At 41.9% G+C, this 23,163-nt stretch overlaps 5 protein-coding genes across 5 annotated transcripts; 2 read left to right on the top strand and 3 right to left on the bottom strand.

Annotated features, from left to right (window-relative positions):
* Positions 1-53: 53 nt before the first annotated feature.
* BCR41DRAFT_419476 (BRO1-like domain-domain-containing protein) lies at positions 54-2,397 on the bottom strand. Its single transcript, XM_022029771.1, has 5 exons — positions 2,017-2,397; positions 1,847-1,928; positions 999-1,746; positions 549-866; positions 54-445 (listed from the first exon to the last, which is right to left on the bottom strand). The coding sequence occupies exons 1-5, from the start codon at positions 2,200-2,202 to the stop codon at positions 91-93; spliced, it is 1,689 nt and encodes a 562-aa protein (XP_021884810.1). The 5' UTR covers positions 2,203-2,397; the 3' UTR covers positions 54-90.
* Positions 2,398-2,506: 109 nt separating this feature from the next.
* BCR41DRAFT_347344 (hypothetical protein) lies at positions 2,507-3,653 on the bottom strand. Its single transcript, XM_022023077.1, has one exon. The coding sequence runs from the start codon at positions 3,573-3,575 to the stop codon at positions 2,658-2,660; it is 918 nt and encodes a 305-aa protein (XP_021884809.1). The 5' UTR covers positions 3,576-3,653; the 3' UTR covers positions 2,507-2,657.
* Positions 3,654-3,953: 300 nt separating this feature from the next.
* BCR41DRAFT_419474 (chitin synthase-domain-containing protein) lies at positions 3,954-11,884 on the top strand (the record flags this gene model as incomplete). Its single annotated transcript, XM_022029770.1, has 15 exons — positions 3,954-4,495; positions 4,583-4,663; positions 4,769-4,897; positions 5,017-5,194; positions 5,283-5,364; positions 5,471-5,662; positions 5,747-6,017; positions 6,105-6,353; positions 6,431-6,532; positions 6,632-6,862; positions 6,979-7,293; positions 8,020-8,575; positions 8,711-9,704; positions 9,816-10,846; positions 10,944-11,884. The coding sequence occupies exons 1-15, from the start codon at positions 4,076-4,078 to the stop codon at positions 11,882-11,884; spliced, it is 5,772 nt and encodes a 1,923-aa protein (XP_021884808.1). The 5' UTR covers positions 3,954-4,075.
* An 85-nt stretch (positions 11,885-11,969) lies between these two features.
* On the bottom strand, positions 11,970-13,305 carry BCR41DRAFT_332446 (ELO family; the record flags this gene model as incomplete). Its single annotated transcript, XM_022021852.1, has 5 exons — positions 11,970-12,291; positions 12,394-12,573; positions 12,682-12,754; positions 12,865-13,011; positions 13,057-13,305. 5 exons carry the CDS (start codon positions 13,303-13,305, stop codon positions 12,011-12,013), a joined length of 930 nt encoding a protein of 309 aa, XP_021884807.1. The 3' UTR covers positions 11,970-12,010.
* A 1,225-nt stretch (positions 13,306-14,530) lies between these two features.
* BCR41DRAFT_384087 (SUR7/PalI family-domain-containing protein) lies at positions 14,531-15,759 on the top strand. The gene is made up of 4 exons (XM_022027530.1): positions 14,531-14,729; positions 14,828-14,972; positions 15,074-15,163; positions 15,332-15,759. The coding sequence occupies exons 1-4, from the start codon at positions 14,613-14,615 to the stop codon at positions 15,724-15,726; spliced, it is 747 nt and encodes a 248-aa protein (XP_021884806.1). The 5' UTR covers positions 14,531-14,612; the 3' UTR covers positions 15,727-15,759.
* The last annotated feature ends 7,404 nt before the right edge of the window (positions 15,760-23,163 follow it).

The following is a 23,163-nucleotide window of genomic DNA, read 5'->3' as shown; positions in this document are numbered from 1 at the left end:
CATTTGACTATAATCATTACCCACTTTTAAGGAGATAGTGATTTTAAATAAGCGTGTAAATGTGCTTTTATTGGTTTTTTTTCTTTCTTTCTAAAAGTAAGCACCTTGCAAAGCGTACGCCAACTTCTTCACGCTTTCGTCCGCTCCACCTTGGCCACCTTCACCTGCTGTTGCTGCAATCCCAAAGTTGGGTCGTGGAGGCATGTACTTTTTGGAAGAAAGTAGATCGCGGCCACTGGGCATCACTGCAAGGAGCTGCGCTTGGGTGGGGATCTGCTCAAATGTTACAGAATCATTAATTTTTTGGAAGGCGATTACTTTTTCATTGGAAAGACGGTATTCGAACGCAGCGGCCTGTGCAATCGTATGAGACTTGCTAGCCTTTGACAAAGCTGCGAACGAGGTTCGGGCCAACGATAAGAAGCCGATGGCTTTACCGTAATGTCTATTTTTTTTAGAGTGGGGACAAAGATGTCTTAGCAAAAGTAGTAATCTGTCATAAACAACTAGATCTCGAAAAAAAAAAAAAAAAAAAAAAAAAAACCTACTGTGCCTCATATGCATCCATGCCGAGAAGAGTCTGTGCTAGAGCCTCATAATATACTTTAGCGTCTTTAACATGCGCTCTAAAATCGGATGAAATCTCATTTAAATCCTTCACGGATTTTAACAGACCATAAGCGCGCTCATACTCCTCCTTGACGCCAATTGTCAGCTTTGCGAGCAAAACATATGAGGTTTTCGGGGTTGTCCCTGATGCTACTGTAGAAGATCCACTAGAGATCAATTGCCTAATAGCTGAGGCTCTGGCAGCTTTAATGGCAGCCTTCCTGACTGTGCATGAATGAGCTTCTGCGAGCGCTAGCCTTATTGTTAATATGATCAAGTTTTTTTTTGTAAAAAAAAAAATTAATAATTAATAAAAAATCAATCTTCCACTTTTTTTTTTTTTTTTTTTTTTTTTTTTTTGGCGGGAATAAATAAATGATAATATTCACCTGATATGAGCAGACACTACGCTGGTTTGTATATCAACAGGCCGTATACTTTCTGGCGTGAACTTCTTTGAGGATAATGATTTGTTGACATTGAGGCCAGCGACATCTTGAGTTGTTGTTACTATTGCTGTAGCCGTAGATGTGATATGTGAATTGTTGCTCCATTTAGGAATCATATCTTGAGCAATGTATTCAAATACTCCTGCTGCTTTGCAATACAAATCCGCAGCGGTTGTTAACTGATGATCAATGGCTGCTAGATCATCGTCTGTCAAATAATCAGTGAATTCGCCAATGGTGTTGGAGTTTTTGGCGGAAAAATTGGAGGAAGATTTTTTAAACAGGCGTGATGCACTGTTTCCTCCTCCTCCTCCACTGCTACCGCCACTGCTACTATTACCACTATTAGCATTACTACTATTACTAATACCAATAGAAAACTCGGATGATGAAGTTGCTGATGATGATCCAGGAATTGATCCACTGCCATGAATGGTATTATTGGCGCCATGATTTGCTCCTACAGATGATGATCCTTCCCCATGCCCTTTCCCGTAGCTGGATATATCCCCGATAGCAATCAGGATCTTATTTTGTACACTCTGAGCATATTCATTAGCACGGTCCATGAGAACATAGCCAAGGGTTAATAAAGTGAAGATGGCTTCATAATGGATCGATTTGTGTTTGACTTGAGGTTGCTTGGATGAAAGTGCAATATTGGATATTGTACAACGCCATGTGGTCTCTGGAACCAAGTAATAACGATATTATTAACAATTACGATGAGAATAGAGTGTCAGGTTCTTTTTAAAAAAAAAAGAAAAAAGAAAAAAAAACTACTTTACCCACTTCATTTGACAGTTCCAATTCTGTATTCTCAATCCCTGCTACTAGACCGAATAGAAAAGGTATATAGTCCTCAAGTGCCTGGACGAATGAAATAATGGAGTTAATATAAAATAAACACCAAAGTTTCATACTGCATGCTTTTTTAATTATTATATAACTTTAGTACCTTTTGAACATTCAAGAAGTCATGTCTATCTGAATGCTTGTGCTCTTTCAGCGCTGTACGCAAACGCCCGCGGAATGCAGTTGCATCAGATACTGGGCGTTGGTATTGGGCATTGAGAACGAAAAATTCCTGAAATGACACATTACCAGTGGTTGGTAATGTGTATGGATACCCAATAGTTGTCATTCAAGTAAGAAGAGAATGTCGAAGCTTTTGATGGTAACAAGGATGAATTTGAAAAAGTAGTTGATGAAAGGAGAAAGGAAAGTGAGGAAAATATGTATACGAAACTTGGCGAGAATGTAAGGAGAGGGAGGGACAGATCGCGACTAGTGGTTTCTAACTTGGGACATGAAGGCTGTCGGGTTGGGCAGAGGGAGTAGAAAAAAGTCCAAAGCCCAGGGTTGCTTGATCCCATTGTTTTTCTTATCCTTCTCAGCATCATAGTGCACAGCAAATACATGTATACTTTTTGTTTAACATAAAAATATGGTTGTGACAAACAATTGTTTATTTTGCTTGTAGAAAGGATTCATATTTGACCACTTTAACAAACTTTGCTATGAATAAAGCCCTTGAACTACAGAACCACACCACAAAATGAACTGCGGCAGGGGAAGGGAGGAGGGGGAGCAACCCTTTTACTGGCCACCGCGAAGGCGCAATACCAAATGAAGGGTGGACTCCTTCTGAATGTTATAGTCAGAAAGGGTACGGCCATCCTCAAGCTGCTTGCCAGCAAAAATGAGGCGCTGCTGGTCTGGGGGAATACCCTCCTTATCTTGGATCTTCTGCTTGACATTGTCAATGGTATCAGAGGATTCGACCTCAAGGGTGATGGTCTTGCCGGTCAAGGTCTTGACGAAAATCTGCATACCACCACGGAGGCGCAGCACCAAGTGGAGAGTGGACTCCTTCTGGATGTTGTAATCGGAGAGGGTACGGCCATCTTCCAACTGCTTGCCGGCGAAAATGAGGCGCTGCTGGTCTGGAGGAATGCCTTCCTTATCTTGAATCTTCTGCTTGACGTTATCGATCGTGTCAGAGGACTCGACCTCAAGGGTGATGGTCTTGCCGGTCAAGGTCTTGACGAAAATCTGCATACCACCACGGAGACGCAAGACCAAATGAAGAGTAGACTCCTTCTGGATGTTATAGTCAGAAAGGGTACGGCCATCCTCAAGCTGCTTGCCGGCAAAGATGAGACGCTGCTGGTCTGGGGGAATACCCTCTTTGTCTTGGATCTTCTGCTTGACATTGTCAATGGTATCAGAGGACTCGACCTCGAGGGTGATGGTCTTGCCGGTCAAGGTCTTGACGAAAATCTGCATACCACCACGGAGACGCAAGACCAAATGAAGGGTAGACTCCTTCTGGATGTTATAGTCAGAGAGAGTACGGCCATCCTCAAGCTGCTTACCGGCAAAGATGAGACGCTGCTGGTCTGGGGGAATACCCTCCTTGTCTTGGATCTTCTGCTTGACGTTGTCAATGGTGTCGGAGGACTCGACCTCAAGGGTGATGGTCTTGCCGGTGAGAGTCTTAACGAAGATCTGCATGACTAATTGATTTCAGACTATTGTGTATGTGTGGTGTGATGAGTAATGTGTTGTGTGTGGTGTGGTCTTGGGTGGGGGATGAAGTGAAACGATGGAAAGAAAAAAGAGAAAGAAACAAAAAGAAGGGGGGAATGAATGGTTTAAATACTGAATGATACTAAAGTGAAGTCATGCGCCTCCTGTGATGATTACATGGTTGGCAACTCTTGTACGGCCCAGTATGTGGATACGATTGGCCCGTGGTCAGTTGACTAGAGACAAAAATTCTGATGTTTCGCTTGTGTGTGCCCCAGATACGGGAACGTGCATGCAGCGGGATAAGATAAGACAGAAAAGGACAGGACATAGGGCAAAGGGATTGATGAATAACAATACACATCACACAATGAAGAAGCCTTACTATACTCCTAATTGATTTTGTTAATCAAGATTAATAATAGGATGTGCTGTCATCGTGTTATCCATGTTACCGCAGTCGTTTCGTCTGACATGCGCCGCAGATGATGCAAGACGAGCCACATTCGGTTAGAATTCACAGTCACCACTCTCCAAAAGCGCGCACTAATATGTCGTGCTTCGTGGCGTTGTTACAAACACAAAGACACGATCTCACCATGACAAGTATCCCTCTGATCCAGCCTTCGGCCTCAGCATCCAAATTCAGCGCAAGCAAAAACAGTCAATCCATTTTCAGTATACCGACGGTCGATATTAGGGATGCGAGCACTTACCAGGATGTGTTAAATGAACCAGAAACAGAGGATGACTATGTTTTCGACATGCATCTGGATCCTAGTCCTATTGGCAAGGACTTGCCTGTAGAATCTTGGGCCCAGAGCAACAGAACACTTGCGGCCACATTCAGACCTAGCACCAATGAGATTGCTGTCTATGTGGCAGGGAAAAAAGCTGCTGAAGAGGTATATAAAAGAGCGTTTGTCTCGTACTAGTTCTTTCAAGAAGGATAATATCCATATCAATGTGTCTATTGTTATTGTACAACCTAGTTTCCCATCAGACAGCAGATGTCAGCTAAGGATAATACAGTGTTCCTGTGTCAAGCATCGATCCCTAAGTGTCGTATTCCAGTAGGTGGCTCCATTTTTTTCTTGTGTTAAAGGGAGGCATTCGCATTGATTTAGGTTCAATTTAAACTCACGACAGATTCTACATTGTTTTGTTATCATCGCTAGTTTATCACGCAGATATTTGATGTGTTTACTAAAGTAACAGACTTGGATCCTCGCAAGGGACGTGAAAATTATAAACGCAATTACGATTTATACTATGCAGGGATCAAGAAGTATCTTGTTCAGCTCTATGTGAGTTTTATTTTAAAAAGAAAAAGAAATTATTAAAATGAGTGCGTTAATGAACACGACGCTATATAGAGAATGGAACAAAATAAATACTAAATCGTGTTTTTTTTCTATTCCGAAAGGTACAATCAAAGAAGGATATGGAGACTAAGGAAATGGACGAAAATTCTCATGAACTTGACCTTATCGAAGGAATTGCTGCAATCTGGCATCTTTCTGAATGTATTTTCTTCACAAAAGATCAGGATAAGCCAATTGCGTTCATGTATAGCGAGTGGCTTGCATCACATGTTTTCACAGGTATGAACACAGAAAACATCTTTTTTAATAATATGCTTATATCCCTACGTCTAGTCTAAACTTTGAGTGTATCAATATGACATACTAGGGATTGACTTGAGTATTGGCGAACAGTTACTCAGATCTGAAGACAAACTATCAAATCCTCAATTCTGGCCCTATATTCATCAGTAAGCCGCAGGAAAAAAAAAAAAAAAAAAAAAAAAAAAAAGACCTTTGCTATTATTATTTATTTAGTTCGACTATTCTAAATGGCATTACCTTACGTCTCACTAGATGTCTGTTGCGCGGTCTTGGAAACTCTGTCGTGTTTATGGTGGAGCAAATCCTAAGCGAAGAAACAAACGAAGATAAAGCTGATGCTTTAGAGGCTCTACTAAAATTGCTTCGAGAGATCCCATCCTCTGGGTCAATAGCACCAGATGGCAAGAGTCGGGATCGACATAAAAAATGGAGCAGAGCATGCGAGTAGGTTTTTTTTTTTTTTTTTTATTTTTATTTCTTTAAGCCCCTTCTCCTTCAAATAGATGATTAACCGCTTTGTTTGCTTAGAAAATTCGCAAACTCTTCGCAAGTCTCTCGCCTTGGAGCGGGTGGGAAGAAAGCTGCGGGTATATTGTCTGGAGATATTGAGACAATTCTTACTTCTACAGAATCTTGGGAAGAAGCTTTCTCCGCCATCCTTCTCTACAACAATCCAGAAATTCGCAGATATGAGCTTTTGCCAGTACTGAAATTATGTGTAGAGAAATATCTAGATGATACAGAGGTGTCACTTTTGAACAGGATCAAGATCGCTGTCTTGGAGATGGACGCCATCAAGGTATCAATACGACATAAACCTGAATATTTTGGCATAATCGATCGACTCTTATTGACAATGTCCCTTCAACATGCGTGTATTATATAGACTCTTCGTCACTGCGGGAGCTATCATCCTTGGCTTGTTGCCCATCTCGCTGACATTCTTCAGCAGTATGGATATTTAAATATAGGCGACCTTCAACTTCAAGATATCACTGCTGAATTTGAACTGGATGTCCGCGATTTTTTCGTGATTAGCTATGCTCAAAGTCTTATGTCTAACACAGGTCTTTGGGAGGTTGTCGCTGGCTATCTGCTTAGGTGCGGACATACCGGTAGAGCTATGCTGTCAGAGGTAAGCGCTTTTTATAATGTCTAGTGATAAATACTTGAATGACATAAACTCATCTGATCTCCTTTTGCGCTTTGCAGTGGATTTGTCACGTGCCCTTGCAAACACCTAGCCACGCCAACAAAGTACTCAAATTTTGTGAAGATAACGAACTTTCAGATGCACTACGCTCTATCAACAGAGTAAGTTTGAAATCGTCTAAAAGGTGCTACGACTTTAACTCGAATATCTTTTGTCATGAGTCGTAGCTAATACATATATTTATATGATGATTATAACAGGTTATTGGTGTAGAAGAGGCGAAGCGCGGCGAATACATACTTGCGATCCAGCATTTCATTGCCTCCTGTGATGATGACCGCGTAGCCAAAGTAGTAGATGAGTTAATGCAGAGATACTTGAAGAGTGGCCAGTTTGACCTAGAGGACACACTCATATCTCTCTCGGATCGAACCTCAAACCGACATGTTGACTTTTTTCGCCTCTATGTTCAATTCCATCAGGAATACAAGGTAAAAACTTTAATAACAATTACTATTATTTTATACAAATCAACAAATCGTTTTATCTAATTCCACTGGTGGCTTATATACTTAACTACAATCCTTTACATCTCTTTCTTTCCTAGAACGGCAACCTTATGAATGCAGGACGTATATTGAGAAAGCTGTTGACGATGGGAAAAGCATCGATCAGGTATTGGGCTGCAATTTTATTTGATGCATTGCCTCTACTGGAGAATAAGCAGCGAGTGATCTTTGATTCAAGCGACACATATGAGCTCATGTGGTGCTTGGAGGAGATTGTTGGATCACAACATAAAGCAGAATATCTCAAGCGGTTGCCTGCAAATATAGCATCAGAAGGGTCGACAGTGGAAGAAAGGGAGAAGCAACTGAATATTATTCGACTCTCTTTAGTTAGAAACCTTGCTCGGTCACTTGTACACCCTCCTAATAGCGCTGATCAATGATGATTACATAGTTTTTTTTAAAAGTGCATAAAATAATGAACAAGACCAATTCAGGTGTATGACACATGTGCAAAGAGCAAACAGGAATACTGCTTACCTTAATTAGAAGACTAGCAACTCTACCGAAAAATTGGATGCATGACTGCATACCATATTCCATTTTCAACGGCTATCACCGTTTTTTATATCTTATAACTAAAGCTTGGTCCTTTCCTTCTATTGAACCGTTTGCGCTATCTCCTGTCTTGCTCTGGCCCATTCATATACTCTCTATTGCTTTTATCGCAATATCTAACATCACAATTGGTAAACAACCCGTCAAGCTTGTTGGTGCTTCTACTATCACTTTTTTTTTTTTTTTTTTTTTTCCTCTATCATTTCTCCTTTGCTCTATTGCCTGTTTAATTGATATACTCCTATTTATACCATAATATCTTTCATCGGCTCAAACCTGTAGCTGGTGCCTGATATATTGATTTGGCAGTTAAGGTATTCACCATATTTTCATCCCCATATTCTTCGTCAGCTCATGGTTACTCCACATCCCTCCTATGACGGCTTGGCATTTTACGCGGCTGTGTTCAAATATGACACTTCTCGGATCTACAAACTTAAAAAAAAAAATAAAAAGACAGCACCTAAATGACAAATCTCGCCCTTTCTTCCCGTTTTCTTTTTCTTTTTCTTTTCATCTAGATGAAAGAAAAGGAATTTGACTTGGAGAATGGCAGTAGCGACGACTTATATTCTGAGCTCTCACAAACACTTGGTGTGCGACTTCCGCAACCACAACCAGTCCACCATCATGGCCATAGAAATAATGGAGGACTGACTATCGTTACTCAGCCACCTGGCATTAATCGTCATGCCAATCGAAATGGATCCATTGAACAGAGTCTGCAACAAAGTTATCATAACCATCATCGTCGTTACAATCATGATAACATACAGCCATCATCTGAAAAATATCCCAGGGATTCCGTGGTAGCAGGACTTGTGCATGATGATCGTGATAATAAGATTAATGATAGTCATGACACTAATAATCAACACACAGTGCGGAAACGCCGACCGGACCAATTGCAACAGCATGATCTTGACAAGGCGAAGGCTGAAAGGATGGAGAAGCGCAAGAAACATAATAAGGCTTCCAGGGATGGAGGAGAAGAGCCCAGTCGATGTCCATCCGTCTGGGTGGCGTTTTCTAGGATGGTGACTTGTTGCTTTCCACCTCCTCTTCTTGTATTGCTTGGTAAAGACCCATAATGATATGTATCTATTTTCGAAAGTCAAAAAAAAAAAAAAAAAAAAAAAAGGAATCTTCTATAGCCCGGACATATTATACTTCTACCTGACTCTTTCACTCTCTTCTCTTACTGCATAACAGGCAAGCATACTTCAGAAATCCAACAAGCCTGGCGCGAAAAGGTCGCGCTGGTATTCATCATTTTCATGCTATGCTTCTCAGTCGGATTCCTCACTTTTGGCTTCAATGTTGTTCTTTGTGGCAAGGAACCCAGCCGTATCCGGCATGGCCACGTTGATAATCAATCAGCGGTTCTCTTGGGCCGCGCTTACTTACTCAAAGACTTCAACCATCCTCCTGTACCTGGAATCCCTAACGTTACAAGCAATTTACTCGCCAAGCCAGTCCCAGATGCTGGCGGGAGAGATATGACATTTATGTTTCAAAAAGTCAATCATGCATGCAAAGGCGTCTTAGGCGCTAAACAGCACGACCAATTCGGGAATGTCTGGAACTATTTCCCTTGCGTTGTCACAAGTGCTGGCTCAGGCACCAAGCCTCTTGGTGGATTAGGGACCCAAGGCTGCCATATAGGACCACGGTCGATGAATGCACGTGAGTACATCAAGCATCTCCGATTTATGGGTGAGGTTTACTTCAGCTGGGAGGATCTCAGAGAGAGTGGGACTAACTATGTGGTCTATAATGGAAATGTACTGGACCTTAACCGACTATCTTGGTTGGAGGACAATATTATCGTCCCTCCTTCGTTTGCTCCCTTCATGAATGGAAGCTTTGCAGGCAAAGATATCAGTTTGAGCATGTCCTATTCCAAGGAGCGCATCAATATCAGCAAGTGCCTTGTCGAGATTGTCAAAGTTGGGGTCATTGATCAAATGTCATTAGGATGCGTGATCGCGGATATTGTACTCTATGTCTCACTGATCGTCATCCTGGGCGTTGTCTTACTCAGGTTCTTTTTGGCTGTCATCTTTGGATGGGTCCTCAGCTGGAGATTAGGGTCATTTGACGAAAAGACCTTTGCTGAAAAGCTTCGACGCCAGGAGATCATTGAAGCCTGGGTCGACGACAACACTTCGCCATACGTTGAGAGCCCAAATTCTGAGACAAATCGGTAAAGTTTTATTTTATTTTATTTTTTTGAGTTAATTCTGCTTAGTCAAGAATTAGAGGAATTTTAACGTGACAGATCTCTATGCACCTTCGTCGTCTTTTATTATTCAAGCCGTGCCGAGCGTATTCGCGCCAATGTCATACCTTCAGGATCCCGATACTCTGTTGACGTCTCGGGCACCACCACGCCCAATGGGTCACATATATCTGCTACTACAGAGTTCCCGTTTCCGCTCGGTCTCCCTCCTCCACCTAATCGCTGGAATAGTTTACCTTCAAACACTGAAATGTCACGGTCTAGTTCATCTTTGAAAGGACGTTCTATGCCGCGGCCCGGTCAAATGCGTTCCGATTCCTTGAAGCCATCGAGCTTTACAAGCGGGTCACGTTTAAGTCGTGCAGGTCTCAATGCCTCTCTATCCAAACTCAAGGGTGAGGCTCGGCAATGTCCATTGTTACATACGCTAATGTTAGTGACATGCTATTCTGAAGGCATGGATGGCCTTCGAGCTACTTGCGACTCGCTTGCGAACACGAGCTACCCTTCGACCCATAAGCTACTTTTGATCATTGCGGATGGCATTATTCGTGGCGAAAATGAGGATAGAACAACACCTGATATTTGCTTGGATATGATGACTGACTTTGTGGTCCCTCGCGAAGAAGTCGAGCCCCAGTCATACATTGCTATTGCTGACGGATCCAAGCGCCACAACATGGCCAAGATCTACGCCGGATATTATAAATATGCAGATGATTGTGAAATTCCGATGGAAGAACGCCAAAGAGTCCCCATGATTGTGATTGTCAAATGTGGAACCCCTGCAGAATCAAGCGACAAGAAACCTGGAAACCGTGGCAAGAGGGATTCACAGATTATTTTGATGTCATTCCTGCAAAAAGTGATGTTTGATGAGCGCATGACGCCGTTGGAATATGAATTCTTCAACGCGTTTTGGAATGTAACCAAGGTGACACCAGACTTTTATGAGCTTGTGCTCATGGTTGATGCGGACACTAAGGTCTATCCTGATTCTTTAACCAGAATGGTTGCCTGCATGGCTCAAGATCCAACCGTAATGGGTCTTTGTGGCGAGACCAAGATCGCCAATAAGAAGGAATCTTGGGTTTCCATGATCCAAGGTAGGACAAAAAAAAAGTAATTGGTTTTTCTTCAAACTTTGCTATAAATCTTACCTGCCAGAAAGACTAACCATCATAATGATTGCTTTCTTGTCAGTTTTTGAGTATTACATTTCACATCATCTATCAAAAGCATTTGAGTCCATCTTTGGAGGCGTGACTTGTCTTCCTGGTTGTTTTTGCATGTACCGCATCAAGGCTCCCAAGGGCCCTAATCGATATTGGGTCCCTGTTCTCGCCAATCCTGATATTGTTGAGCACTATTCCGAGAACGTTGTTGATACGCTTCACAAGAAGAACTTGCTGCTTTTGGGAGAGGATCGTTACTTGACCACGCTCATGCTTCGAACATTCCCAAAGCGCAAGATGATGTTTGTTCCTCAGGCGGTTTGCAAAACCCAGGTTCCTATCTCTTTCGCAGTTTTGTTGTCTCAGCGCCGTCGGTGGATCAACTCGACAATCCACAATCTGATGGAGCTGGTTCTGATCCGAGATCTTTGTGGAACGTTCTGTTTCTCGATGCAGTTTGTGATCTTCATGGAGCTGGTGGGAACTGTGGTCCTACCTGCTGCCATCTCGTTCACAATGTATTTAATTATCATCTCTTTCATTATCACGCCGGTCCCGATCATTCCACTCATGTTATTGGCAGCTATTTTAGGCCTTCCAGCCATCTTGATTCTGATGACGACACGCAAGATTGTGTACGTTGGTTGGATGGGCATGTACTTACTTTCGCTTCCAATCTGGAACTTCGTACTGCCAACCTATGCATTCTGGCACTTCGATGACTTTACGTGGGGCCAAACGCGTAAGGTGCAAGGCGAAGGTGATGGCAAAGCGGATTCACATGGCTCCAAAGAAGGCGAGTTTGATTCGAGTCAGATCGTGATGAAGAAATGGTGCGAGTTTGAACGCGATAAAAGGATCAAACTTGGCTTGAGCAATGGCATCACTGGTTGGTACCAGCCTGTATCGACGCTAAGTCAAAATGGAAGTATTATGAATGATCAAGGGGGTGTTGGCGTTGGCATGTAATCAAGAGAAATTAGTCAAGACATATTAATAAAAAAATACCAGACAAAAATAAAGAGAATTACTTCAGAATTGTTTAACATTCCCACGATTATTATTTTTATTTGTTTACTTTCTCAGCTTTTCTAACTAGTTCTCTTTTTTGAACTGAGCAGTCTTATTAATAACTTTAGTTTTCTTGCCACGATCGCCATACATTTTTCTGGCAAAGGCAAGGAAGAGGAAAGTCAATGGGAATACGTAGGATAGGTTGGCCCAAATGGCAAAACGTGATCCAGGGTTTGAGAAGCAACCTTCGGGAGCACCAATTTCGTACCAGAGAGCCAGAGCGCTTCCGGTCCAGAACTGGGTGATTTGCATCGAAGTAAGGTATTTTTTGCCAGGGGGTTTCAAACCTACGGATGTCGCGGCTAAGGATTGGATTGGGTAAGGGAGAATGAATAGTATTTTAGAGTAGGCCAATGTCTATCTAAAGAAGAGGAAATGAAGCTTAGGCTGTCTTTTTCTCTTACCATAATATGCATACATGATTGTGTGCACAAAGGAATTAAAAGTGGTGAAAATCCAGATAGGATGAGCACGATAATTGTAGCCCAAGTACATTGTGATGATTGCACCAGCATGATGATAGGTCTGCAATAGTGAGGAGCGACGACCCTTGAGTAAAATGATGATTGTATCAAGGATTTCATCTATGTTTTTTTTTGCGTCAAAAGAAGAATTACTCCAAGAGGCATTAATCACCCATTTCAATTGCTAAGTGGAATACAAATGCAACTTTTCTTATTTTTTAAACGTACAGTACTTGGAGAGATAAAAGTAATAGGAGTAAAAACCGAGGGTGCCCCAAAATGTACCATCGGTGTCGCAGACCTACACAAGGATGGTATATAGTGAGCATGAACGGATAGAAAAACAAGATCAGATCGATTTTGGCTCCCCCCAAAAAAAAAAAAAAAAAAAAAAATTCGAATCTCACTTACAGCATCCATGAAAGAGTGAGTGGTAAAGACTTCCTTCCAGGCAAAGAACATGCCGTAGAATGTCCAACCAGAATAAATACAGAGGATGGCATTGTGGACAAAAACCAAAGTTGTCATAAAAGGCGAAGACTGGGACAATTCCTGCTGCTGTAGCTGCTTAATTTGTTGAGCTGCCGTTCCTTTCAACTTCACGGCGTTGTCCGCTGCAACCACTCTAGAAACCTTGCCTTCCTTGGGGTTTAAGAGTACAACCATGAGGACATAAAGAGCTGCGACTGTAAGAGGAGTACGCCAATTGACAAGAATGTCATAATATTCTGGGTAGAGGATCCCTTTGGGTTGTGGTGCGATAGCCCAGTGATCAGTGTTGTGGAAGATGTGGCGATCATCATCGAAGTTTAGATTCAGGTACTTTGTGCTGAGATTCTTGAGGGCATCCATGGCTGCTTGCCTTGTTTGAAACTGGAGGTTTTAAGAGGAAGTGTGAAAGAGAGTGAAACGAAAGAAAGAAGAGGAAGAGAAGAAATACCGCGATTTTATCGTCCAATGCTTCAACGGAAGCGGCGAATTCTCTCTGTATTTTTCACCCCACAAAGAATTATATCGGACCAGCTACTCGATGCGATGGCATTCAACAATGTGGAGTGAAGAGGAAATAGAATGAGAAGAATGAATTCGAAGCAAAATAACTATAAAATGGACATGTGTGTATGCATAAAAATATCAATATCATGCACAGATACACAGTGATATTTCTTTCATTCAACACGGATCCTGATAAGGCAAAAATGAATGTTGTTGGGGTTGGACTTTAATAGTCAATGCCTCATTGCTCGTTAAAGGCAGTTAATTACATCCATCGGTCTTGTTTCTAAAAGGCTGCGGAGTTCTAGGAGAAGTCGAAATATAAGCAAGCTAGAGTTCATGTAGGGATTACATGTAGTTTGCAGCTAGAGCAAGTTAGAATATGTACTACAGCGCAGCGTATCGGAGGCCGAGAACCATAAACTTCTTCACCTTCTCCGCTCCTAGTTTGAAGCAAGATAACAAGGGTGCTTCTTGGTCTAGACATTGCAGTAAACCTCTAGGAGGCTGACGCGTGAAAAGAACAATTCAAATAACAGTCAAGCAAACGCTCCTTTTGTAAAAGAAAAATGGAGACTGTAATGTATACAGCGATATTAATCGTCGTTAGACGTCCTAGATCTGTTTGGTGCATCCCTCTCCCACACCTGTCACTTTATTCTTTAATCCTCTGCTTCTGCTTCTGCTTTTCATGAATGGCTTGTTCTGTTTGCACTTGTCCATTGTTCTTTTTGGATCCCTTACTTGACCTGCATCTATAAACAAACATTACCTGGAGTCTCTAAAATAACTCTGCTTTTTTGTTGGATAGTCCGCATAGTCTATTTATTTTACTCTCTGAACCCTTGAAATGTTACCGCCTTTTTTAAAGGTAGAGAGCTCCACTCTAAAGCCATTTATAGCTTAAAAAAAGATGTGCTCTCTTACTCCATGACCACATCCATGAAAAAGAGGGCTCGAATTGTTTGTAACACCTCGCATTGGTCATCCCTGCTTACGTTCCATCTTACTGCAAGCAACACGTTTTTACTTAAGAGATATCCCTTCTAATTCTTTCTTCTTTTACTTTCTCATCCACATCCTTTCCGTTGTTGTCCACCACACCTTTAATATTCTTAATCCTTTCCTCTTTCCTCGTGCATTGATTTTCAGCTTAATATAACATGTTTGTGCCTATTGTGTCCTTCTTAATCAACCTCATTATAACGTTACTTCTCTTCCTGGTCAGCATTGGGAATCTCTGGTCAGGCCGTTTTTTCACAGCATTCTATCTCCTCAAGGTACTAGATCGACTAGGAGATTGTGCATTCAAAATACAAACTACTGCGATAAAAAAGAACCCTTTTCATGAACACAAAAATTTAAACAACAACGTTAGGTCACTTATACGACAGGAGATGGTCCTAAGAGTGGATGGTTGAGCACGTCGTACAACATGTTGACATTTGGTCTGTGGAACTTCTGTGAGGGGAAAGATAATGTTATCAACGCCTGTATCGAGCCCAAAACTGGATTTACTCTCGGTATGTCAAAGTAGACAATTGTTTTTGGTCGTTTTTCTTTTTGATGCATTGCTTTACATATTAAAAATGGTAGCACTGATTATTTTATTTTATTTTTCTAGAGGGCATACCAAATATCTTTGATACTGACGAGCACTATGTACCCAACGCTGTTAGAAGCTTCAACAAGGCTAGTTTTCTATTCATTCCTGGTAAGAGAATTGCTGCATTGGACTCATAAAAAAAAAAAAAAAAAAACACTATCCTACCGTCAAGTGCCAAGGGAAAATTTACTGACTAGAGAATCTTCCCGACTTGCACAATGTTATTTTTATTTTTATTTTCATTTTTATGCTTATTTTTATTTTTATTTTTAATAGCAACTTGTGTGGCATTTTTGGCACTTGTCCTCTCTGCAATTGCGTTGTCTCCTCGTTTTCGTAAACGATGGCTCCATGCCATGTCTGGATTTTTCATGTTCTTAGTGACATTATGCTGTGTACTTCTCATGATAGTTGTCTTCACCGTGAATGTGTCCAGAAAAATCCAATATGAGAGACATTTGACGCCAGAGGCCAAGACTTCATTAGGACCAGGTGTATGGATCACGTTGGCCCTGGCGCCATTGGCAATCTTTGGATCGGTGTTCAGTGCCTTTGCAGTTTGCTGCCCTGGTCGTTTTGAAAAACATCCTAACGTTACCGTTACACCTCATACTGCTGCTACTCAACAAAACGATGTACCTGTATCCAAAGCAGAAATTCAGGATGCTTGAAGGGGAAGAGTATCAACTCAGGCAGAGCTCTCTCTCTCTGTAATATGATTGATATTATATGTATACATTTTTTTTTGCTCTGATGTCTCGCTTATTCTAATATTTCACCAGTAATAATATAATACAAATATATCTGTTGAATGAATGCATTATTGCATTCTGTTACATTAAACAATCATTTCTCGATTCAGGCTCGGAATTTTTTTTATTTGGATTTGCAGGAAAAAGAGACGGTCTTTCAATTCCTCTCAGCCACACTTCCCAAAATGTTGAGTAACGAGCATGTGAGTGAGAACAACAAGGGGATGGTGAAAGAGGAGAAACTTGATAAAAGTAGAAGTAGGAACAGGAACAAGAGCAAAAACAAAAACAAAAACAAAAACAATAGAGATGATAGGAGGGGTGATCATTTGAAGCTACTTGGAGCTGCTTAGATACTATTATAAAAAGCAATGGATTTCCAACATTTGATCACTAGCTTTCGCCAAAAGCATCACTCTGCGCATTAATCGTTTGTTAGCAGTGATATGTTTTATGGTAAATCGGAAGTCAAGGAGATCAAAAGTTGTTTATTATTTTAGCTAGGTCGGAGCCTTATATAGGCTCCAACATAGCCGTCACTAATTGCTCTGATCTATGAATAAAAAGGGGAGTGCTCCATTTGGGTACACTCCCTAGCCTCAGGACGTAACAACTTCCCCCCAGATTTTATGTAGGGTTTTTGGCGTCTTGTCTAAAGGCCTTGAGGAAAAATAAGAAAAACCTCTTGTTGTTGAAAGGTAGGAGGAAAAAAATAAACCTCTTGAGGACAAAAATTTAAACCTCACGTGAGACTTCACAGTGTCTATTCTTAAAACTTGTTTTGATATTTCTTTTCTTGTGATTAGAGAGAGACTTTATCTCAAAAAGTAATGTCAGCAAATGGATCATGGAAATATAACAGCCATTGGATCAGGATGTGTCATACAGGAGATGTGGGTAGTAATTATTCAGCATGTCAAAAATGTAGAAATCTCATTGGTCCTTTGTCAAACAGGGATCACAAAAAGATCACGCCATCCACTTCCCCCCAGAAGGACGAATGAGGATTCACGAAGCAAATGAAGAAGATTAAGGTCAAAAGGAATGAAGATTGGAAACTTCAAACGCTCACTCATTCCTTCATTCCTCAGTATTCACTTTTGCTACTCAAACACCTTCTTGCAGGGACACATACTCATTACTTACTTTCCTTATAACAGCCATCAGCAGACAATTATCAATATGCCTTCTAACAATTCTCCCTCTTCCCCCCTGTCTGACTCTTCAACTCTACATGAGTATGAGGACTATGAATTTATCCCTACGGAGCTTTCAACAGCTCCGTCTTCACTCATATTAACAGAGACTGCAGACGTGGAGAATCGCAGTAACTTCGAAGGAGATACTGAGGAAGAGAGCAGCTATGACGCTGAGGACGACGAGGATTATGAGGGTGAGGAGGATCTGTGGGATAGTGACGAGGAGACTCGTGCCTGGAAAAAGGCACACTATCAGTTTTACCACCCAGAGGCACGGAGCCGATCAGCCTCTCTGGAAATCCCAGGACCTCGTCCTATCAGGAAGCGAAAGGAGCCCTCTGGTGATGAAGAGTCATCAGGCAGCGAAAGCAGTGAAGCAGAATTGTCAAGCTGTGGAGTGTGTACGACTCTTGGGAAGAGAAGACGTTTGATGGCGGAGAGTGGCGATGATTCCGCGAAGAGCCGCCTCCAAAGAGAATTCGCATGGGCTAAGAGGTATGAACGCCTCTACAAGAAGTATACTAAGTTGCGCAAGCAATCAGAGAAGTATAAGACTATGCGCATACGGGTAGAGAAAGTTGTAGATTCTCTTAACTCTCAGTTGCCATCACATCCAGTTGCTAGTTGCAAATGCTGCAAGGGAAAGAATAAAGTTGATAGTTGCTAAATTGAAATTTATTGACTGTTGCGTTGCAAAAAAAAAAAAAAAAAAATATTGAAATGAGGACGAGTGTGTGCTCTCTTTTCTTCATACTGGAGAAAACTTATTTGTACAAAAACTCCAGTTATCTCAACCCTACTAATATAACAGCTCTCTGCACTTTACAGCTTTGCCGCTACATGACGCTTGTGCCGTTTGGTCTGGTTATGGGTGAGTTGTCTCTGCTTCCTCTTAAGAAGTCTTGTTGACTCTGATGCGTTATTCTTTTGCTGCTTCTTCCTCTTTCTGTCATTAATATGAGGATTTTGCTGTCTTAGGTTCTTCCAATATTGACGAATGATGATGTCCGAGTCAAAATTCTCATAGGGAATTTGCTCGTTGTATGAGGAGTCATAGCCCTTCCACTTTACAGTATACATCATTCCTTTTCCCGTGAGTTCGTGGTCAACGATAGACTCTATTTCATACGACTCTTCACTGGGAGCATCAAGAGCTTGAGTGACCATTTTGAGCTGGCTCGGAGCATAATTACGAGCCAATTTCTGGTTGGTAGCGTCTAGCAGAGTGTAGGCACCATTTTCGGTACGAGCCACTACTTTGTATGGGCCTTGGTATTTAGGTGCTAATTTACCATTGGGCAATTCTTCCTTCGCCATGACAAACGCTCCAGGTGGGAACTGAAGGATTTTGTGTGTCCTGTTGAATTTCTCCACCATTCTTTTTTGCGTGTCAGAACTCTTATCATCGATAGCAGGGAAAACTAACGCGGTGAGATATTCCAATCTGTTCTGTAATTCTTCTTCAGACAGGAGATGTGACTCGGCTGAGGAAAAATCCGTTAGTCCTGCAAATGAGCGTCCATAGAATAATGAGAATGGCGTTGAATGATGTAGACTCGCGACTCTAGTATTCATTTGGAGCTGAACCATTGGAAGATGGATGTCCCAATCATTCTGTATGCCTTCGAGTTGTTTTCTGAGGATGTCCTTAAATGTGCGGACAAACCTCTCCGCTACACCATTCGAGCGTGGATGATATGGCGTGGAGAGTCTATGCTCTATTTGCAACTTTTGCGTTATGAGACGTGACACTCCATTGACGAATTCAGTGCCATTATCAGTTTGGATAATTTTAGGGAATCCAATAGAGCAGAATAGCTTGAAGAGGGTGCTGGCCACCGTAATGGCTTCCTTATCAGGCAGAGGCTCCAGGAATACAAATCTTGTGCAGATGTCAACCACTACTAAAGCGTAGTTATTACCCCTGGAACTGGTTTCAAATGAGGCTAAATCGAATGCTATGTGTTCCCCTGGGAGTCTGGCATGTATGGCAGTTAAAGGATGATACCCCTTTCTAGCTATGTTGAATCTTTGGCATGGTCCGCATTGGCTAACCCATTTGAGACAATCATCTCTCAATTTAGGCCAAGTAAAGCCTTTAGCATGGATAGCAGTAACCATGGCATTTCCTCCAGGATGACCGAATTCGTGTGCTAGGCGAAGATGCTGAAGCTTTTCTTCAGGATCTTGGATGATTTTTCTAGAAGCATCCTCCAACTGAAGTTGATGAGAGTAAGGAGCAGTTATATCAATAACCTGTAGAGTGGAAGGCAGCTGCTGCGAATCAGATGACTGTGGAGCTGCCTGAACATTCTCGGTAGTCTCTGTTCCTCGCCTCATAGAAGCAATCTGCCGACTCGTAGAACATGTAGCTTGTTCTTCTTTAGGAGACTTCCACAATTCCTCAGGAAATGCGCGAGATAATGCGTCTGGAATAATGTTCAGCAGGCCTGGACGATAAATACATTCAAAATCATAGTTGAGCAGAGTGGCCTTCCAATTCAGGATTATTTGTGGCAACTCCTTCTGTTCATGAATGTACGTCAGAGGTCTGTGATCAGTATATAATGTAAATCTTCTTCCCCAAAGGTAATGGTGAAATTTCATTAGTGCAAAAATAATTGCTAAGAGTTCCTTCTTGTAAGCTGGGTAATTTTTCTCATGCTTATGCAATGCTCTGGCTTGAAAGGATATGTAGTTGACCTTGGTTTCATCTTCCTTGCCACCCGGTAGCTGATATAGGACAGCTCCTATGCCTACGTTAGAGGCATCTGTGGCTACAAAGAATTGCTGAGTAAAATCAGGGAACGATAAGGCTGGAGCTTGGGCTATAAGCGATCTGATGCTGTTAAAGCTTCGCATTTGCTCCTTATTAAGATCAAAAGTGCCTTTGGCATTGCGCAGGGCATCTAGAGGTGCTGTGAGCGAGCTGTACAAGGGTATATACTCCCTAAAATAATTGAAGAGGCCTAAATAGCGTTGAACCATCTTCTTATTGGTAGGTGGTGTCCATGAATGCACATTAGCAACCTTGTTGATATCTATTTTGCGTCCTTCTTTGTTGATTATGAACCCCAGTAGTAGCACTTCTGTACTAAGGAATTTACTCTTTTCTCTATTGATTATCAACTTTGCAGCTGTAAGCCTTTCTATGACAATGCTGACATGAAGAATATGATCCTCTGCTGTGTGCGAATAGACAATAATGTCATCCACATAATTGTCAGCAAAGTGCAGATCATCTAAGAGTTGTGACATTCCTCTTTGGAAGATACTCGTGAGGGGTTTTAAACCAAAAGGTGCTCTAGCAAACATATATTGCTTACCACCGTACGTAAATGCAGTTAGTGGTTGGCTTGATTTCTCTACAGGCATGCGATGATACGCCTGAGACAGATCAATTGCGGTGAAATACAGATGCCCTGCTACCCTCTGCTGGATATCAGTGATTAATGGTAGAGGGAAGACATCAGTATCCTCTAGTTGACGATTCAACATTCTTGGATCAAGGCATACTCTATATTTCAGAATATTACCATCCAGGTCACGGCGTGCTGCCATTGTCAGGGAGTTATTATACGGACACCCCTTAGGTGCTGGAACGATAACACCCGTTTCTTGCCACTTCTGGATGGTCTTTTCCACTTCTTCTTTTTCAATTTGCGAATGGAATGGGCGAGATCTTTCCTGGATGATACAGGTGGGTTTAACCTTTAGCTGGACCTTCATTGTATCAAGATTGCAAAATGAATTTGGCGAGATGGCTTCATTCGCCTGTAAATAAGGCTCCAGTGCTAACAGGAACTTTTCTTTCAATGCTTTGAATTCAGCATTGTTTTCTCTTTCTGGAGTTTGTGACGGAATGACTTGAGGTTTTTCATCATATGGGACCCATAGGGATTCCTCCTCTCGTATCTCCGGCATGGCTATTCCCGTGATGGAAAAGCCGAGTCTAGCGAAGAGATCCATTCCCAACACGAAGTCATAATACTCAATGTCCATGACCGACAATTGATATTCTCCAGATCTATTGTTGCAGACCAATTGGACTTTATCACAAGTAATGGCATTATCCGTGCTAGTCCCTTTTTCTATCATTGCTATAGATTCTCCTGGTACTCGACCATAGCGAATACCTTGCTCTATGGCTACTTCCTTACTGAGCAAAGAAGTTGTGGCGCCTGGATCTAACAATGCTGTATATTGTTGCCCGTTTATAAATATAGGCACAGCTATTCTATTATCACCAGGAGCGGGACCTTTGAAAGCCCCTAGGTGCTTGATACAAGCTTTCTCAACAATTGAGTACGAGGAAAAGAAGGATTCTTTATTCGGAATTATGTCTCTTATGAGCGCACTATCACTAATCCTCTTAAAAGCACTGACTGAGGCAAGCGGCTTGCGCACATCAGTTCTCTTGACGTCCTTGGGCTTATCCTTAGAATGATCTCTGACTTGATCCTTAGCATACCGACAGTCCTCCGGGGCATGTTTGTACGGATTCGACCTACACTTCTCCGTTCCCTTACACCAGACCTTGAATGGTTTAGCCTTCTTGGCTTCTCTATCACTTGACGGATTGGCATTAAGTCGAGATCTTTTATGACTAGATCTCGGAACCTCTCTAGGAGTGTATTCCGATCTGGACTTGATGGATCGCAAATACTGTTCTCCAGCGTCTCCTCCATACTTCTGGATAAACCAATGGGCGTCATCGGTTCGTTTCTCACCTAAGGCACCTGGTGTCTTTTCTAGGAACTCTAGAAACTCCTTCAAAGAGCTAACACTTTTCACTGAGCCGAATTCCTTGATGACAGCCTGAAATCCTACGTCGGACAGATGATTGCATAAAGCTTTGATGAGCATATAGCAGCCATCATCTGGGATTCCAGCTGCCTCAACCAGTGGTAGCAATCGTTGCGCGAACGACCTAATAGTGTCATTCTTCTCAGGCCTCATAACTAGCGCCATATCAGCGATGTAAGCCCCTAGAATGTCAAACTTTAGAGCTTTATTCAAGCATGTAACTGCCCGAGACCAGGTCCTGTCTTGAAGAGGCACTTTCTTGATGAGATCGTCATAGTCTCGCGCCAGGCCGGACACTTTGGAAACGCAGAGGGATAAGTAATCCCATGCTAGTTTGTCGAAAAGAACATCAGAAAGGTTACGACGGAATATCCTCTCAAAGTCATCACGGAAAGTGACAACCCTGATTGCTATTTCCTTGACCATATTCTTGCCGGGAACCTTGGACACGTCTAAATCAAGCATAGGCGCATCCGCAAACGTTTTCTTCTTGACCTTGGTATAGTCTACCTCTTCTGAATCTTCCATCAAAGGAATGTTCTCTTCTTTGAAGATTCGATGAAGTGCGTCATGTTCGGGATTAGCAGGATCCCATTTCACCGTTATACGGTGACTATCTGCTTCAGACACACTCGATCTATCAATCGAAACGTCCTCGCTTGAAGATAAGCCATTTCTGACCTCCTCCATATGTTCAATAGAACTATTCAAGTCTTCAGTTTGTCTTACTAAGACCTTCAAGATGTCTGCCTTCTGTTGAGCGAGATCGCCTAAGGCCTTGGTAAGTGTCTTTTCATCAATGTCAATTTTTCTTAACTTTGATTTGGCATCATTGTACCTAAGGAACAGCAATGCCTTCTTTCTGAGTGTCTCCTCCTTCTGAAGTCTATAACTTCGAAGAAGCATCGTAACATTCTCGATATCGGGAACAGCATCACTGCCGAACTCGACTACACTCTCCGTCGTATCTACGACCAGGCTAGCCACCAATAAGTTCAACTGCTCGACAGGTGTCAAGCCTGAGCCATTCTCTGGTGAAGAGATTTCCATATCAACATCTTCGTTAATTGGTACTTTATTAATATTAGACATGATTGAAATAAAGGGATTGAAATTATGGAAAAAAAAAAATGGTTGGATGGATTGATAAAATGGATGGATGTAACTCTATGTAGATCCTTGAAAAAATGATATGTTTTATGGTAAATCGGAAGTCAAGGAGATCAAAAGTTGTTTATTATTTTAGCTAGGTCGGAGCCTTATATAGGCTCCAACATAGCCGTCACTAATTGCTCTGATCTATGAATAAAAAGGGGAGTGCTCCATTTGGGTACACTCCCTAGCCTCAGGA

This window comes from Lobosporangium transversale (genome assembly GCF_002105155.1).
Source record: "Lobosporangium transversale strain NRRL 3116 chromosome Unknown BCR41scaffold_5, whole genome shotgun sequence".
NCBI classification, from domain to species: domain Eukaryota; kingdom Fungi; phylum Mortierellomycota; class Mortierellomycetes; order Mortierellales; family Mortierellaceae; genus Lobosporangium; species Lobosporangium transversale.
This window is presented reverse-complemented; position numbering and strand designations above follow the sequence as displayed.